At 37.0% G+C, this 16,122-nt stretch overlaps 4 protein-coding genes across 6 annotated transcripts; 2 read left to right on the top strand and 2 right to left on the bottom strand.

Annotated features, from left to right (window-relative positions):
- The first annotated feature begins 374 nt into the window (after positions 1-374).
- On the top strand, positions 375-3,750 carry LOC106425534 (cyclin-dependent kinase C-2 C-like). The gene is made up of 8 exons (XM_013866260.3): positions 375-950; positions 1,063-1,347; positions 1,436-1,753; positions 1,835-2,068; positions 2,175-2,275; positions 2,368-2,470; positions 2,560-2,916; positions 2,996-3,750. The coding sequence occupies exons 1-8, from the start codon at positions 591-593 to the stop codon at positions 3,125-3,127; spliced, it is 1,890 nt and encodes a 629-aa protein (XP_013721714.2). The 5' UTR covers positions 375-590; the 3' UTR covers positions 3,128-3,750.
- On the bottom strand, positions 3,520-6,739 carry LOC106404104 (SNF1-related protein kinase catalytic subunit alpha KIN10). 2 transcript variants are annotated; one of them, XM_013844857.3, is made up of 11 exons: positions 6,721-6,739; positions 6,003-6,195; positions 5,727-5,911; positions 5,477-5,659; positions 5,248-5,379; positions 4,976-5,161; positions 4,794-4,883; positions 4,614-4,697; positions 4,397-4,534; positions 4,077-4,310; positions 3,520-3,895 (listed from the first exon to the last, which is right to left on the bottom strand). In XM_013844857.3, exons 2-11 carry the CDS (start codon positions 6,190-6,192, stop codon positions 3,782-3,784), a joined length of 1,536 nt encoding a protein of 511 aa, XP_013700311.2. In that variant the 5' UTR covers positions 6,193-6,195; positions 6,721-6,739; the 3' UTR covers positions 3,520-3,781. The 2 variants fall into 2 exon arrangements, with proteins under 2 accessions (XP_013700311.2, XP_048613917.1); XM_048757960.1 differs by lacking the exon at positions 6,721-6,739 and adding an exon at positions 6,601-6,618 and having other exon boundaries at positions 6,003-6,196.
- Positions 6,740-8,449: 1,710 nt separating this feature from the next.
- On the bottom strand, positions 8,450-9,849 carry LOC106404096 (transcription factor MYB34-like). The gene is given in 4 exon segments (NM_001315542.1): positions 8,450-8,907; positions 8,977-9,311; positions 9,379-9,508; positions 9,581-9,849. Coding segments are annotated over 4 exon segments (1,014 nt in total). The 5' UTR covers positions 9,714-9,849; the 3' UTR covers positions 8,450-8,491.
- Positions 9,850-12,085: 2,236 nt separating this feature from the next.
- LOC106404079 lies at positions 12,086-15,986 on the top strand. 2 transcript variants are annotated; one of them, XM_022706001.2, is made up of 4 exons: positions 12,086-14,085; positions 14,248-14,595; positions 15,385-15,614; positions 15,699-15,986. In XM_022706001.2, the coding sequence occupies exons 1-4, from the start codon at positions 13,179-13,181 to the stop codon at positions 15,960-15,962; spliced, it is 1,749 nt and encodes a 582-aa protein (XP_022561722.2). In that variant the 5' UTR covers positions 12,086-13,178; the 3' UTR covers positions 15,963-15,986. The 2 variants fall into 2 exon arrangements, with proteins under 2 accessions (XP_022561722.2, XP_013700291.2); XM_013844837.3 differs by having other exon boundaries at positions 15,696-15,986.
- Positions 15,987-16,122: the final 136 nt, after the last annotated feature.

Below are 16,122 nucleotides of genomic sequence, written 5' to 3'. Positions count from 1 at the left end.
TTTAAAAATTTATCCAAAAGTTTTTCCCCCATATCTATAGTTTTTCTTCACATCTATAGTTGTTTATTCACATTTACAGAAATTATATGTTCTCATCCAGATATAATTTCTGTAAATGTGAATAAACAACTATAGATGTGAAGAAAAACTATAGATATGTTGTTAAGCAGTAGAATTTGGGGGAAAAACTTTTGGATAAATTTTTTAAAACTTTCCCTTTAAACTTTAGTAATTTTTCGTTTTTTTTTGTTTTAAAATGTGCTTGTATGATATATATAAATCTATTGTAAATTACAAAGACAAATAGTAAAGATAAGAAGATTAAATTTTCTTTTCTATTTCTCTTCCAATGTATAAGGAGGATTGTTTTATTCTCCGTAATTATCTCTCTCTATTTTACATCCAAACCTATTTTCCTCTCTTTTGAGCAAAACCTAATTTCCTTTCAGTTTTTGAATTTTCTCACTTTTTTTTTCATTTCTTTATGGTCTAATGCGGGGATTGTCCTCCCTGCGTTGGACCCGTTACCCGACTCGGGTCCATACTCACGCCACCCGGAACCTCTCCTTTGATAATTAGCTTTCGTTATTATGGGTTGCTTCCACTCCAAGCATTCTTCTCCCGCTGGTCCTCCACGCCATCTCCGCCGCCGTTTAGACACCGCTGTCCACCGGAGTCATCCCCAAAACAACCACAAACCTCATGTTCTTCCTAGTCCTCCACCTCACCGCCGTGTTGTTAACTCATCTCCAAAAAAACATCGCAATAAAGACGATGATGCTCCAAGATCAAGGACAACCGGAGTTAGCCTGAGATCGGGATTGACGCATGGTAATGTAGAGGCTGAGCAGGTGGCGGGTGGTTGGCCTTCATGGCTCAGCTCTGCCGCACCGGAGGCCGTTCATGGATGGAGCCCATTACGCGCGGAGGACTTTGAGAAAAGAGAGAAGGTTTAAAAAATAACCCTATATCTCTAAACATTCCTTGTAATACAAGAGACAGCCACTATCTATGATGTCAACAATTAATTTCTTCTTCCATTTTTTTTCTATAAAATCTTAGATTGGGCAAGGTACGTATAGCAACGTGTTCCGGGCTTGTGAGGTATCGACGGGACGAGTTATGGCTCTAAAGAAAATAAGGGTTCAAAATTTCGAAACTGAAAACATAAGATTCATTGCGAGAGAAATCATGATTTTGAGAAGATTAGATCATCCAAACATCATGAAACTCGAAGGGATCATCGCGTCACGTAACTCAAATAGCATGTACTTTGTGTTCGATTACATGGAACATGATCTCGAAGGCTTATGTTCATCTCCTGACATCAAATTCACTGAGGCACAAGTAAGAAAGACACACAAGAGAAAAAAACATGACGTCTGGCGCAAGTAACTCTGTTTTGTTTTACTGATAACCCTAATTTCCTTTTCAGATCAAATGCTACATGCAGCAGCTTCTGTTGGGAGTAGAACATTGTCATTTACGAGGGATAATGCACAGAGACATCAAAGCAGCAAACATTCTGGTAAATAACAAAGGAGTTTTGAAGCTAGCTGATTTTGGACTAGCCAACATTGTAACGCCAAGAAACAAGAATCAGTTAACAAGCCGGGTTGTGACGCTATGGTACCGTGCACCTGAACTTCTAATGGGTTCCACGAGTTATAGCGTATCAATCGATCTTTGGAGCGTGGGATGTGTTTTTGCTGAGATTCTTACCGGAAGGCCACTTCTTAAAGGAAGAACAGAGGTGAGGAAAGGGACCCAAGCTATATATATAGAAATTACTCATTCCAAATAGAGATAATATTTATTTGTTTGTTTTATGTAGATTGAACAACTTCACAAGATTTATAAACTCTGTGGACCACCAGATGAAGAATTTTGGGAAAAGAACAATAAGCTTCATTCTCAAACTAAGATGTTTAGACCACAACATCAATATGAAGGTTGTCTGAGAGAAAGTTTTGAGGAGTTTCCAAAAACAGCAGTTAGTCTTCTGGAGAAATTATTATCTACTAATCCTGAGAAACGAGGAACTGCCTCTTCTGCTATCATGTCAGAGGTGAAAAAAACCCCTAAACTTTAATCAAAAATATCAAATCAATTACAGACATATATATAACCTAAACTAATAACATGTGGTCTGTTCTGTGGTTTTGTTATTTCAGTACTTTAACACAAAGCCTTACGCTTGTGATCCATCGACATTACCTAAGTACCCTCCTAACAAAGAAATGGATGCTAAGTACCGTGAAGAACTTCAACGAAGGTTTCAATCAATATCGATTTTCACAAACTCTTTATATATATGGTTGTCTATGTCGTTACGTGTGTTGTAAGATTAAAATATTTGTATTGCAGGAGAAGAGTTGTTATAAGGAAAAGAGATAACTTGGCACCCAAGAAATCAGGGAAATCACGTAGAACAATCAAAGAGCCTACTAACAAGTTACCAACCCAACAGGTATATATCGAAGCTGGAATTAGACCGGAATAAACCGATGCTTTAAAACCCTGGTTCTTTATTCGTAATTTGGTTAAATGTTAACGCAGGAAGGAAAGAAGGAAGCCGAGACGGAGATCATTGTCCAGACACCATCCGAGACATCTCAAGCGACGACTCGAAGCGAGTTCCCGTACATTGGTTTATCTCAAACCACGGCACCGGCAAGCGGGTTCGCATGGGCTGGGACTAAAAAGAGGAAAGAAAACGACGCAGCTTCAACGCTGACGTATAATCAGCCTGCAGGATCTGCGAGTCATGTCAGTGGTATGAGCATGGCTTTTGCTAAGAACACTTTTGGGTTAACAATGAATGAAGACAAACCGAGCTTGCTTAGGCCGCACGTTTCTCTAGACTCCTCTGACGTGTTGTTGTTCCCTGGCGTGCATCACAAGAAGTCGGATACGGTGAGTCTATCATTTTGAATTTGGAACGATCTTTCATGATTTGGCGCCTTAATTTTATTGTATGACGATATCTTTTTAGGGTTTGACGAATGCTGGGGCGAATCCGAAGATTTTTCAAACTAATGGGATGAATGAGATACTACGGAGGACTGAAAGTGATGCCATTGTCGATGTTCGAAGACCGCCAAGAATAGAAAGAGGTTTAAAATGACAGAAATAATCAAATATTACGTTTAGCAAATGTCATATTTATATATATCTTCACTTGGCATCATTTGTAGTTCACACATTAAAAACTTGTCACAAACAAACAAACAAACAAACAAACAAACCAAGAGGGGTCTGAAAAGTTCATTTGCATATATATATATATACATGCACGTTTGCTTATTATACACATAAACACACACCTATCATGTTCGGTGGTCACCATGTTGTGAAACAATGGTTCAGCATTTAAGAATGTAGTTGCAACATTGTCAGATACGTTAACATTGTCTCACGATTCCATGCAATGAGCCTATTTTCTTTCATTGCGAGAATGAAACAAGCGAATGTCCTATTTTCTTGAGACTGCCTAAAAGAGACTGGCTAGAAAATTTATGTACAAATGGCGCTACAAATATCATATATATAAGTCGAGAAACTTAAAACTATAAATTATGTACAAAGCTGCTCCTGGTTATTTCTTTTACTCGAGTTGCCCGGTCTTACATTATAAATTAAACGAGGTATGTTTAGATGAGTTCCAAAAAAAAAAAAAAACTGAAAGAAGTTAAACGTTTAATGTCTTTGTGAACATTTCTTAGAAGGAGAAACAAAGGAAAGTGGGAAGATTATTCTTGAAGCGGTCCGGTTTGATTATTCAGAGGACTCGGAGCTGAGCAAGAAAAGCAGCACAGAGGTCCAAGAACAGGAACTGAGGACCATGTACTCTCTGCAGATCCAGCAGATACTTGTCGTCCCGTGTTTTATACAACTGTTCCACCATCAACAACAAACATTCATCAGCCCCAGAGATTCTTATCATATCCATATTGAACTGAACAAGTTTAGTTCTATTTCTATTCACACATCATAAACAGCGTGCAAGCCCCATCTGAGTCATAAAAATGTGTGCTTATCAAGAAGTGCTCCAAATGAAGAAGAGGATTTATTACCTGAATTTCAAATTTGACAACATTTGGAGACTTAACAGCTGCGTCGTTTTCTACTATGCTGGAGTCATCTCCAAAGTAGTTGTTATCGTGCATCGAGTTACTGAGCATTCCATCTGAGTTGTTAGGAACCCATCTGCACTTCATGTTGTAAGGCCCTATCTTCTTCCAACACACACTCAGATCTTGCAGGGCTTTCAGTACCTCTGTCATTATTTCACGCGGATGAGCCCTAGACTGTTGGATCCAGTGGTTTGAATTATCAATCAAACGGAACAGATAAAAAAATCAAAAGCTATAAACTCAGAAAAAAATATAAAGACCTGAAGTCCAAGAGCCCATTTTCTCTCAACAGGGTATTGAGATCTCAAGCCAACTCCTTGGAACTCCATCAGTCCTGGAAGCCGATGGCTAACTGGTGAAGCTACGCTTTCTGCTGGATGCATTCGCGGAGTACCTTCCTGATTAATTTTTAACATTCAAGGATTAATTTCAAAGATCTTTTGCTGCAGTAAAAAAAAAGGACAGTGAGAGACCCACCATAGTCTCTTGAAACTCGGCCCCGAGATAACCAGCAGAGACACGGAACCGGTTGTCCAGTATCAGATAGTATGTCACAGTGCCCTGGAAGATAGCAGTCGATAACAATTGAATATTTTTTTTACTTTTGAATATAAGAAGCAAATAGCAAATGGCCTAGAGGCTGAGAGAAACACATACATCATTTTGAGTTCGGTTGCGGAGAGACTCAATGAGGAGGTTTCTGTCAAATCCCATATTGATAACTTCTTGGAGAATCTCCTCGTCAATCTACAAATGAAACCAATGCTTTTAAGCTATTTTGATAAAAGGGAAATATAAACAATCTCTGATGAAAATGAGAGTAGATACGTCAGGTTCACCTTTTTGGCCTGCTGCACCGTATCTGGAGGAGGAACAGCTAAATACCTAGGAAGATGAGCTTGGAACCAATTGTGTTGCCGGATCTCAGGGATGGTTACTCTTTTCATGGGGTCCACCACGAGCATCCTGGGGATCAAATCTCTAGCACCACCAGATAAATGGCTAGGCAGAGTATATATCCCTCCCTAAAAGACGTAAAGAGAAAATATATAACTTGAAGAACCCAAATATAACTAAAAGATCTCAAGTAACAGGACGTGTTTTGCAGTACCTTTATCTTCTTAAAAAGGTTTGGAATGTTCTCATCATCGAACGGAAGAGTCCCACAAAGAAGAGCGTAGAGTATCACACCACAGCTCCAGACGTCTACTTCAGGGCCAGCATATAGTTTACCCGAAATGACCTGAAACAATTGACTGATCTCGATTAAAACTGATCTCCAAGAATACTCCCTATATATAGACAGTGCTCCTCAGATACATGAAGGTTAAATAACTCACCTCAGGAGCAGCGTAATTGGGACTACCACAGCTCGTCTTCAGAAAATGACCATCTCGCATAATGTTGCTCAGTCCAAAATCAGCAATTTTCACATTGCATTTGGAGTCCAAAAGCAAGTTCTCAGGCTTAAGGTCTCTGTGAACTACCATATTCCGATGGCAATACTCCACTCCCGATATTATCTACATCAAAGTCAAGTCATGACTCATGGCTAGCTCTCAAATAAAATGATAAATAGAAAACAATTACCTGCTGAAAAAAGTTCCTGGCCTCGTCCTCCTGTAGTCTACCCTTCTCTACAATATAGTCAAAAAGCTCACCAGAGTTGACATACTCCATGACAAGATAGATATCAGTGGGAGTCTCAATGACCTCATAGAGACGGATGATGTGAGGATGCATAAAGAGTCTCAAGATTTTAATCTCTCTCCTCACTGCACCAAAGAGAAAACAGGAAAAAAAGCACAAAAATGAATGAGATTTGATCAAAAGAAAAGCTAATAATATCCAAAGCATATAGTGTACCTTTTTCCTCCATCTCCATGTTCTTGATTTTGCGACGGTTGAGGATCTTGATGGCAACTTTATGACCGGTCAAAGAGTGCTCAGCAATCTTAACCCTGCCAAAGGAACCGATACCGAGAGTTCTGCCAAGCTTGTAGTTTGGTAGAATCGATTCCACGCCGCCACCTCTACCTCCTCCTGATCCATCCATTTTCTACACAAAGAGCTAATAATATTAAATCTTCTACACAAGACTTTGAAACAAACTGCAAAGCATTGTTCAGTAGCGAGGATATAAACTTTATTATGAGTTAAACCAAACTCTATTCAATCTTAATTCTCCCGATTCTTGCTATGATAGAACAAGATAGAGCTTTAAAATAGCAATTTCTCAAAACTACATCCCCAATTCGTTATAAGAACCCTAACAATCCAATAATTACTAATTAGATCTCTAAGTAATTGGATCTCTCTCGTACCCCATAGAGAACCGACGGTTACAAAAGCGATCAAACACACTCGGATTTGCAAATTCAACATCAAAAAGAGAGACAATTAGTTTCCGAAAATAGAAGATTAGTTTCCGAAAATAGAAGATTTCAGAGAGATCGAGCTTGGCAAAAATAAGATAAGTCGAAATGCAGCAAAGAAACAAAAAAAAAGGACCTAAATTTCTGAGCTAAGAAAAGTAGAAATTGAGATTGGAAACGGAAAGAAGATGAAGAGATGAGCTCAATACCAGATTCTGAGAGATTCTCTCGCTCTCTTCTCCTTGCTCTTGCTTGCTTGCTTGCTTGCACAATTTTTTTTTATTTTCTCTTGTTTTTGTAAACGGGTTAATTATCGTTAATGTGGGGGACGTGGCAAAGACTCATCAGCTTTCATCTTTTCCCAAAATATTCAGACACACTTGTGGTAATGATGATTAGTCGTTACTTAATTAAATTAAATATCTAATAATTTAATGAATCCAAATGACAATAAAATGGATTCTTGATGTAACGTACGTTAGTGCCATGTCCTCCTTAAGCTTTATGTATTCGAGAATTTAGAAAAGGGTGTGAGATTCCATAAGAGAAAGTATGTGTAGACGATTCATAGGTTGTAGAGTAGATTCTTATATGGCTTTAAAAGAGTGTTGAGAAGCATCAATGTGAGAATGTACTCAGGCAATTGGAATCATTTTAGATTGTGAATTATTATTGGATACTCTCTTTACATAAAGAAACTAAAGGGTAGATGGATGACATATCAAAAGACAATATTAGACCAACAACAAGGGCAGAGTATCGATGGTGAATCAATCTCCGCCCAGACCAGAGTTGAAGAATAGGGCATGACTTCATAAGAAGAACAAAACAGAGCTTTTCTCAAATTTATTAAAATAAAAAAGACACCATAACCCAATAAGCCATTCATATGAAAAAAAAAAAGGCATTTGAGAATGCCTTTCATGTTGTAAGAGAGAGCGTAAGACTGTTAGATCAAGAAGATGGTGATGACCAATATTCGAACCAAGGCCTTGAGGATTCGGAACGTTAAGCTTTCTTACCACAAAGCTATGTTCATATTGGTCCCTCTCATGCAGCCTACTATTTTCTTTAACGTAAAAAGGTGGAGGCCTTTTTCTTCACGAACGGATTTAACTGTTTTAAGCCCATATTGAGAGCCTTGTTACGCCCACTTTTTTCTTGTACACTCCAAAAAAATGTATCCAAGCTTGGCTTAATATAACAAAATCTACAAATTAATATCCAAGAAGAGTGCATTTTTTTTGTAAAAAGAAGAGTGCATTTTTGTATTTAAAAAACGATGAATTTACCTTTGTTCAGTTTCTTATGTAACTTTTAGTTTAATTGAATCTATTTATTATAAAGAAAATGACATGAAACTACCAAGCATTAAATTTTGTTTCTTTTGACTCAGACATGTCAACGTGTTGATTTTTAAGTACACCCTCTACATCTCTTTACATACAAATTTCAGAACGATGAGCAACAAAGATGAGGTAAAACCGTAAAAGTATTAAACATGGTTCATAGTCCCTCTATTCAGAGGGCCGGTCTCGATCATAGGCGAGGTAACCAACCGCTTAGAACATCATATTTTAAGCAAAAAATTTAGTTGTATATAAAGCATAAATTTTTTTTACATGAATAACAAAGGCATAAAATTTTAAATGAGCTTAGGGCATCAAGAAAAAAATTGAGAATGTTGGACCGGCACTGCCTCTGTTTCATATAATTTACATGGATATTAAAGTATTGAAAACTAGTTTCAAAGTTAAAAAGGAAATCTGAAGACGTATTCAACGTAAAAGCATTGTATTGTAAATGGATTTGCTATCATGCAAATATCAAAACATTGGAATGTGAAATATTTTTGTTGTTGTAAAAATGGTCATTTTCATGAAGTTTCATTCCAACACCCTTTACGTAAATAAAGTAAAGAAAAAAAAGACAAAAGTATTGGGAAGCTATCGACATTACAAATGAAAGTGGACCATTAGATCAGAACATGGTTGATGAATCGGACGGTGTGGAATCAACCAAGTTGAGAATGCTATTCCAGTAGTTCTTGTTGTCCTCATAGTAGCTGTAGTCACTCTCAGTGACCTCGACCGCGCCTGCAACGGTCTCCTTGTCTTTTTTACCGGTGGAGAGACTCCGATCACCTGAATCACCGAGCAGAAGGAGGCTGGTGAATCCTTCTTCGATTCCTTCTGTCGGACAGTTGATCTGCCTCATCCAGTCTTGGTCAGAATCTTTGACATCGGAGGAGGTGGAAGAAGACAAGGCGAACTCAGTCATGTTCTGAATCTCAGAGGATTCGTTGTTATTCTCTCCCGAAGGCATGATCATCAGATGGAGATTCTCGGAGAACGTCACCGTCGACGTTGGTGATTCAAGCTGTTGATCTCCTTTTCCTGTCGGAACATTCATCATTTGTATATATAAGTTATCAATAAATATTTAGTTTTGAAGATCATAATTACCTTGGTTTGGTTTTGTCCAATTTGTTGATGATGCCTTGTGAGACAAGCAATTATTAGGAGCCGCTGCTTTGTTGTTTTGGTAATGGAGAAGCTTTGATTCTCTAGCTAGCCTTGCTTCAGCTTCGAGACGAGCACTCTCCCATTGAGCCATGTGGCTAAGCGTGGCTGCTGCGCTCTTGGACTGACCTGTGGAAGACATTAGAGTCTCGTTTTTGTGCTTGTGAGTCACTGGATCTATCCCCATTTTAACCAGACGTTTCTTCAAGTGTGTGTTCCAGTAGTTTTTTATCTCGTTGTCTGTCCTTTTTGCTAAGTGAGTTGCAATCGCTGACCATCTATTAGAAAAATCAAGAGGATCACATCAGAGATCAAGAAATGACAAAAAAGGTGATTGAGTCTCACCTGTTTCCGAGGAGAGCGTGGAGTTGAATGATGGTTTGTTCTTCTTGTACAGTGAATTTGCCTCTCTTGATGTCTGGTCTTAGGTAATTAGTCCATCTCAGTCTGCAACTCTTTCCACATCTTTGGAGACCTACATGGAGTTTGGATAAATTAGATTTGAATAGAGGTAGAAGAAGATAAAAGAAATGTGGAAGTTAGTTACCAGCTTTCTCAGGCAAAGAGCGCCAGCTTCCATGGCCATGTTCTTCAATGTAAGCCAAGAGTTTCTGATCCTCTTCTGGTGTCCATGGCCCTTTCTTTAGCCCAGCCTTATCACAGCACGGCGATCTTCCCATTACAAATTATGCTAAAGCTACTGAAGAGAGAGGCTTTTTCTTTTTGTTATCTTATAACATATCTTCAACGTGATTTATGGTGTAATGTAGTGTATGAGGTAGTAGTAGTAGTCATTAGATGATCATGATGGTCCACAAAAGCTGCTCTCTTGGCTTGAGTCTTGATTTATAGAGGGAGAGACACAACAGAAGATGTCTCTATTTAGGTTCTGTAAGAGCCTCTTTCCCACGGTCTTTGACATGGATTGACATTCAATTAGATGGGGTCGAGATGAGTTATTACCCTTGTGGTTCTAACACTTAATTTTCCTTTTAACGATTCAACAGAGCACCCAAAGATTAGCCATCTTATTGCACAAAGTAAATGGTTAATTTTCAGAACCTGGAGTAAGTTTTCATCTATCCATAGATGCTCTAGGTTTCTTATGACTGGTATCCTAATAAAGTATGGTTTCTTGAAAGCTACAAAGTGATCATTGTTCTCTCTCTCTCTCTCTCTTAGCTATAACTAGTTACCGTAATTAGTTACACTCCTTTATCAAAAACGTGTTTGTTGATTTCTTTCTTTCACATTTTTGCTAGCTTTTACTAGGGACTCCACAACAGTAAATGCTGTTAAATGGCGGTGAAGAAGAGGAAGCTGGCACTATAACTGGAAAAGCAAATCAGACAGAGAGAATTGATGAGATTTGGAGTAACTTAGAGCAAATTTTTTGGTTACGATCTATAGACTCTAATAATAGTAGTTGCAAGTAATTAGTTGGTTGTCTATCATGGCATTAACATAGACTTCTTCTTTATTCAGAAGGCTATAACCGCGGTAAAAACCAAGATATTTGAAAATTTACTGCTTAAGCATGCAGGCCACAGTAACTTTGGAAGAGATTTTTAACCTTGTTACTAAACAGATAAAGCATTTTTGTGGTGGGGAGCAAGAAGAAAGGAGATAAACAACTTTTCCTTGTGTGATTCCTTCATCATTTAATGAAAGTCCCACTAGCTGGTACACTGTTCTTGGTGTCAAGTCATCAAAAGATCCATTTTATCACAAAGATAAACAAATAAAGACAATGAATAATCAAAAGCATCCAGCTTAACCACCAAATAGCTAACTGGGTGAGGTAAAAGTCATCATTTACGATTTAGTTTTTTACCGTTAAAACAGTAGCATATCACAAAAGCTACAAAAAAATTGATTATATATGATGTCTGCAACAACATTTATCATAAGCCTAGCTGAGGAAACTGATTAACTCAGATCATATACCTTGTTTCTCAACTGTTCATCATGCAACGTTTTTTACCAAAACGGTTTGAGTTTTTCTATATCATGCATGGACTGGTTAGTTTACAAGTGATCAAATGTTGTCGACAAAGGTAAACTTTGGCTGCCAAGAAAGGTAGACGATTTATGGTGGTGACGGTGACATTAAATAGATTTTACTAGACCAAACAAAGAAAGAGTATCCTAGTGTGTTCCATGGCATCAACAAGAGAAGGAATTTATTGAGGTGGGCTCCTAGCTTGTAGGGCGAGAAGATAGTATCTTCATCGACTCTAAGAGAAACCATAAGACAATCATAGGCCTAAAGAATTCTACCAATATTAGTATTAATAACACAAGAATTGGAAAAATATCACAGTGGCTGCAAAAGATGTAAAGTACAATGGTCCACCTCCTTTAAATGTCTTGCTGATTTTCATTGTGACAGCTTCTACTTATGGTCCAAACAGTAGTCACTAAGCTAAGCTTCACAGATGATGATGATGATTATGCCACTTGTGAAGATCACATCCATCCACGTAGCTGAACCTCCCAAGCAAAAATTGAGAGAAGTAAGAACCAATGAGCCAAGAAGAGAGGTAAAAGCTTTTAAAGTCAACTGTTAACCATTTGCTTTCCTTCATCATCAGTTTTTGGACCAGCTCAGTACCATGGTAATTTCTTAAATTTTCATATCAATGGTCCAAGTCTTTTGCATTAGTATGCTCGTTCACATGTATGAAATTCAGTAGGAGAACAAGAAGTCGCACACATGAAAAGCTACAAACTGTTACCATTTTCCAACTCAAACTTGGTGATTCTCAGCTAAACCAACCTTTCATCATTATCTTCAGCAAGACATTACCCTAAATCATCCAAACTAAAAGTAAACAAAAAGGAAGGAACCGAACATACAACTTTGACATTAACCACAGTAGGCCAAGCCAAGCATATGGATCATTTACTTGAGAGAACTTACGGCAAGAAATAAGCCACACAGATTAGAAAAAGAGTGCAACAAACTTAGTACAGTACTAAGTTAATATTAATACAATTTAAACCAGAATTAATGGAAGAGTACCTTCACAAAATAGTAGTGACGAGTGACGACTTTTGAGACCCTCTGGACCAATCCAAGACTAAGGATATGAGAGTTAAGTAACAGTTAGTTCATGTAGGGCCAAGAAACAGCTCAAATTTATTAGCTTTTAGGTTTGATTTGGAATTTCTCTAAAGAGGTCACATTATTTTAAAATAAATTGATCAAAAATTGTATTGGACAAGGCAAGCAAAATCCATTGAGAAGATCACAACAACAACAACAAAAGAAAGGAACAAAAACGAAGAAAACAAACACACAACCACGGCGAGAGATAACTAAAATGTACTGGACTATTGGGCCCTTAATATATAGGCTAAATGGGCTATTATAGTCACGTCATTGCATGGGTATCTATCTATCCGGAAGCATAGTAATTTGTTTTAGGGGACTGATTTGCAATTTTTACAGATATTTTAGCTGTACAGAGAGAGAGAGAGAATCCTTTGAGCGCCCGCGCCTTTTTACCGGAGAGATGGCGAGCTCACAGTTCAGTTCAGGTATACGCAGATACAAAACTGTATACTTTGATTCATTTGCAGGGTGACGTGAATCAGGCAATATCAATGGTTTCTTATTATGCTTCGTCTTCAGAGCCGGCTCAGATTCGAGGGAAGACTGTTTATATTCAGTACTCTAATCGCCATGAGATTGTCAACAATCAGAGTCCTGGAGAGGTCCCTGGCAATGTCCTCTTTCTTGGTCACCTTTGAAGGAGTCCAATCTCACCAGTGTTTTAGTAGAAACCCGCAATGTTCAACTTGGCTCTTATAATTTTTAAAATACAGTTATAGCCTAATACATAACTTATACTAGGTTTTAGTGAAAAATAATACAACGTTTATTTGTTACAAATTGGTTTTAGTTTAATTAAAAATCTGTATATTTTCCAACATGTTTATAACCAAAAACTGCATCAAACACTCAAGATGACTTGACCTTTGAACAACTTTATTTATTATTAATAATTAGTCGTCTGAGGCCAAAATTTCCAACAAGGCTCTTTCTAGGCAGCTTCTTCTTCATCGTCATCTTCTTCTTTTTTCTTCTTTATAAAGACACTCTCTTGAGTGCCTCTCTTTCTCTCTCCCCTCCCTCTTTGATGGCTTTACTTTCATCATGTTGGCTAATCATAGAATCCATTGTGATTCAGGATGGTTTCTTGAAATGGTCCTACATGAGATTATACATGCACCCTCTTGTTCTCTTTCTTTGTCAACTTCTTCTATGGCTCTCTGTCTTCCTTTTATGGCTTGTCCCATACTTTCAAGCGTCTTACAGCTCCTTTTTATCGTTCTTGGTCACGTTCTCAAAGCTATTTAATAGTTTTCTACGAGTTATTATGAGTAGAAGGGAGGTTACTTATAATGTTGTGTCTAGGCAAGAGAACAAGAACACCCTTGTTAATTTCGAACTTTCTACGAGAATTCATAATCCTGTTCCTTCCTTTAGCTTTTCGTTTAAACATCAAGTTGATAGTCAATTAAAAGTTCTTCTAGTTCTCCAAGAAGGCAAGATTCTTGAAGATGAAGATTTTTGCAGTCAACTTGATCAAGAAGATGGTGCTGTTCATTTTCTTGATGCTAAGGAAAGCGAGGAGGAAGAAGACACTATTGACTTTGTTGACGTTGTGAACGTGGAGAATAATCTTGAGTTTGAACTTCAGACCATGCCAATGGATCAAGAAAATATATTTCCTTTAGTCAACAATGAAGAAGAAGAAGAAGAAGAAGAAGAAGAAGAAGAAGAGGAAGATATTGTTACCTCAAACGTTGGGAACTATCTATCTTCTCTAGAAGCTAGTGATGATATAAATTCACTCAATAGCGATGGAGATCAACCCTCTCCTTTTTCTATATCAAGCTTGGATTCAGTACTACAAGAATCGATTGTAATAGAGAATCCAACTCATCGAGATGAAGATGATGAAACCAATGAAGTATACAATACATACTGCCAAAGAATGAGATGGTATGACATCCTAAGCCGCGATAGAACATATGGACTAAGTAAGTCTTTTATTTTATTCCCTTTATTGGTTAGCGACCGTAATCTACACTTACTCTACGCGTGTCATTTTATTACAAGTTACCATGTCATTTTATTACAAGTTACAGTTTATATCATATCATAATGTCATTGATGTTAAAATCCATTATTATCATTCCTAGGTGTGATGATGAACCAAGAAACGGCAAGTACTTTGAGCTTATGGGGAATAACAGCAGAGAAGAGGCTAAAACAAAGCATAGAGAAGGATCTTGAGCTAGTTTATATTGCTCAATCATGTTTATCATGGGAAGCTCTCCAGCATCAGTACTTAACAGTGAGAGATAGAATGAAAGCCTCTGATTCGAAAGGCGGGTCATATGAAGATGATATCTCTAAAGAATTTCAGAAGTTTCAGGTTTTATTAGAGAGATTTTTGGAAGATGAAAGGTGTGAAGGGAAAAGGGTATTGAGCTTTGTTCAAAGAAGGTTTGAGCTCATGAGCTTCTTTCAAGTCCCAAGACTTTCAGGTAACTGATTGATTTATTTATTTATCATAAACATTCACATCATATCCCTATTAATAATACTAAGAATTTTCTATAAACTTATATATATGTACTACTTTTCTTGGCGGGTTACATCGTGTATGAATTGAGAGTTCATACTATATAGTTTTTAATTACGTTGGTTGGAATCATAGAAACCATAATCTCATTTTTTGTTAGTAATATTATTATTTGATTATTCATTTATTCTCTTTTTTTCTTACATAATAGTATATAAGTTGCGGCCAATTATAAGTTTTTAACAGGTTCCTTGACAATCAAAAGAGTAATGACTAAGCTCCTTAAGAAAGGTTTTAAAATTTCAAGCAGCTTTCATTTTAGATACGACGAATCTATCAATTAGTTTTAAAATATACTTGCAAATAAATTAAATATCATACAATATGGAATTGTAATTTGCATTAGTGATAGTCAAACTTCGGTTCTAACATGTAATGTGTCGACATAATCCTTTGACGTAGGTTGGTAGATAAGTCACACAACTCACAACAAGAACACACAACCTTATCTATTTTAACGTGTCTTATTCAACTAAAATCTCGAAGAATTGTCAACTCTATATGTTAACCAAGAAAAAATGTGCGACCATGATTCAAAGAAATGTCAATGATTAATTTGTTCAATTCATTTTGAGTTTGTCTTATAATTTCACATTACATCCTAGATTTTTTTTCATATATAAATTTCCAAGTTTATTTTAACTAACGTATCTAAGCGTTTTGGTCATTTTTTTGTTGTTGTCATTTTAAGGATATAAAAGGAAGGGACCACAGGAAGGTGGAAGAGAGAGTAATGAGAAACAAGTGCTGAAAGCAATAGAGAGATGCATTACAGTCTTCTATGACTTTGTGAAAGCAGACATCAAGAGGCCTTTGGTTTGGGAAAGACTTAAAATCTCATTCGTCAACTCTCCTCTTATGGAAGTGGAAGATCCTAGAGACATTATGCTTTTTCTTAACCTTAAAAATTTACTCCAAAAGGTAAAAATCTTCAAAAAAATGTACTTTTCCAAATTTTTTACTTTTCTTACTAAAAATGTTAAAACATCTGGATTTATGAAGAAGGAACAATCATTGAAGGAGGCACAAGGGAAGAAGAAGAAGAAGATTTGGTTCAAGAAGAAGAAGAAATCTCCTTACATGAAAGAAGATGAAAACTCTATGTTAGTAACATTTATAAAGATAGAGTTAAAGCTTGTGTCTAGAGTTTTACAAATGTCTTTGGTCTCATCTTCTCACCTCAAATGGTGTCAACACAAGCTCAACAACATTGATTTCAATGGTGGCAAATTCTCTAGAACTTCCTCACCTGTTTTATTCCCATCTTAATATTATAAACTACTGTTTTCTTCACTTGTAACCATTGTTCCACTTTGTCAAGTCTATCACTTTAGTGTTACCTTAGAGAGAGCGCAAGAGAGATTTATAAAGAAGCTGACCCTTTACCACAAGGAGCTTACAAAGCATGCTAATTTGCCAAGCTTTCACA

This window comes from Brassica napus, chromosome A1, assembly GCF_020379485.1.
Source record: "Brassica napus cultivar Da-Ae chromosome A1, Da-Ae, whole genome shotgun sequence".
Taxonomy (NCBI): Eukaryota; Viridiplantae; Streptophyta; class Magnoliopsida; order Brassicales; family Brassicaceae; genus Brassica; species Brassica napus.
This window is presented reverse-complemented; position numbering and strand designations above follow the sequence as displayed.

What these genes read in the sequence shown, in the direction of transcription:
- LOC106404079 (XM_013844837.3), top strand. Translation starts at nt 13,179, where the DNA reads ATGGCTTTACTTTCATCATGTTGGCTAATCATAGAATCCATTGTGATT. An exon ending in CGATAGAACATATGGACTAA is followed by an intron (nt 14,086 to 14,247) that starts GTAAGTCTTTTA and finishes TATCATTCCTAG; the next exon opens with GTGTGATGATGAACCAAGAA. An exon ending in TCAAGTCCCAAGACTTTCAG is followed by an intron (nt 14,596 to 15,384) that starts GTAACTGATTGA and finishes TGTCATTTTAAG; the next exon opens with GATATAAAAGGAAGGGACCA.
- LOC106404104 (XM_013844857.3), bottom strand. Translation starts at nt 6,192, where the DNA reads ATGGATGGATCAGGAGGAGGTAGAGGTGGCGGCGTGGAATCGATTCTA. An exon ending in CATGGAGATGGAGGAAAAAG is followed by an intron (nt 5,912 to 6,002) that starts GTACACTATATG and finishes TCTTTGGTGCAG; the next exon opens with TGAGGAGAGAGATTAAAATC. An exon ending in CCGAGTTTCAAGAGACTATG is followed by an intron (nt 4,535 to 4,613) that starts GTGGGTCTCTCA and finishes AAAATTAATCAG; the next exon opens with GAAGGTACTCCGCGAATGCA.
- LOC106425534 (XM_013866260.3), top strand. Translation starts at nt 591, where the DNA reads ATGGGTTGCTTCCACTCCAAGCATTCTTCTCCCGCTGGTCCTCCACGC. An exon ending in ACTTTGAGAAAAGAGAGAAG is followed by an intron (nt 951 to 1,062) that starts GTTTAAAAAATA and finishes ATAAAATCTTAG; the next exon opens with ATTGGGCAAGGTACGTATAG. An exon ending in CTTCTGCTATCATGTCAGAG is followed by an intron (nt 2,069 to 2,174) that starts GTGAAAAAAACC and finishes TTGTTATTTCAG; the next exon opens with TACTTTAACACAAAGCCTTA.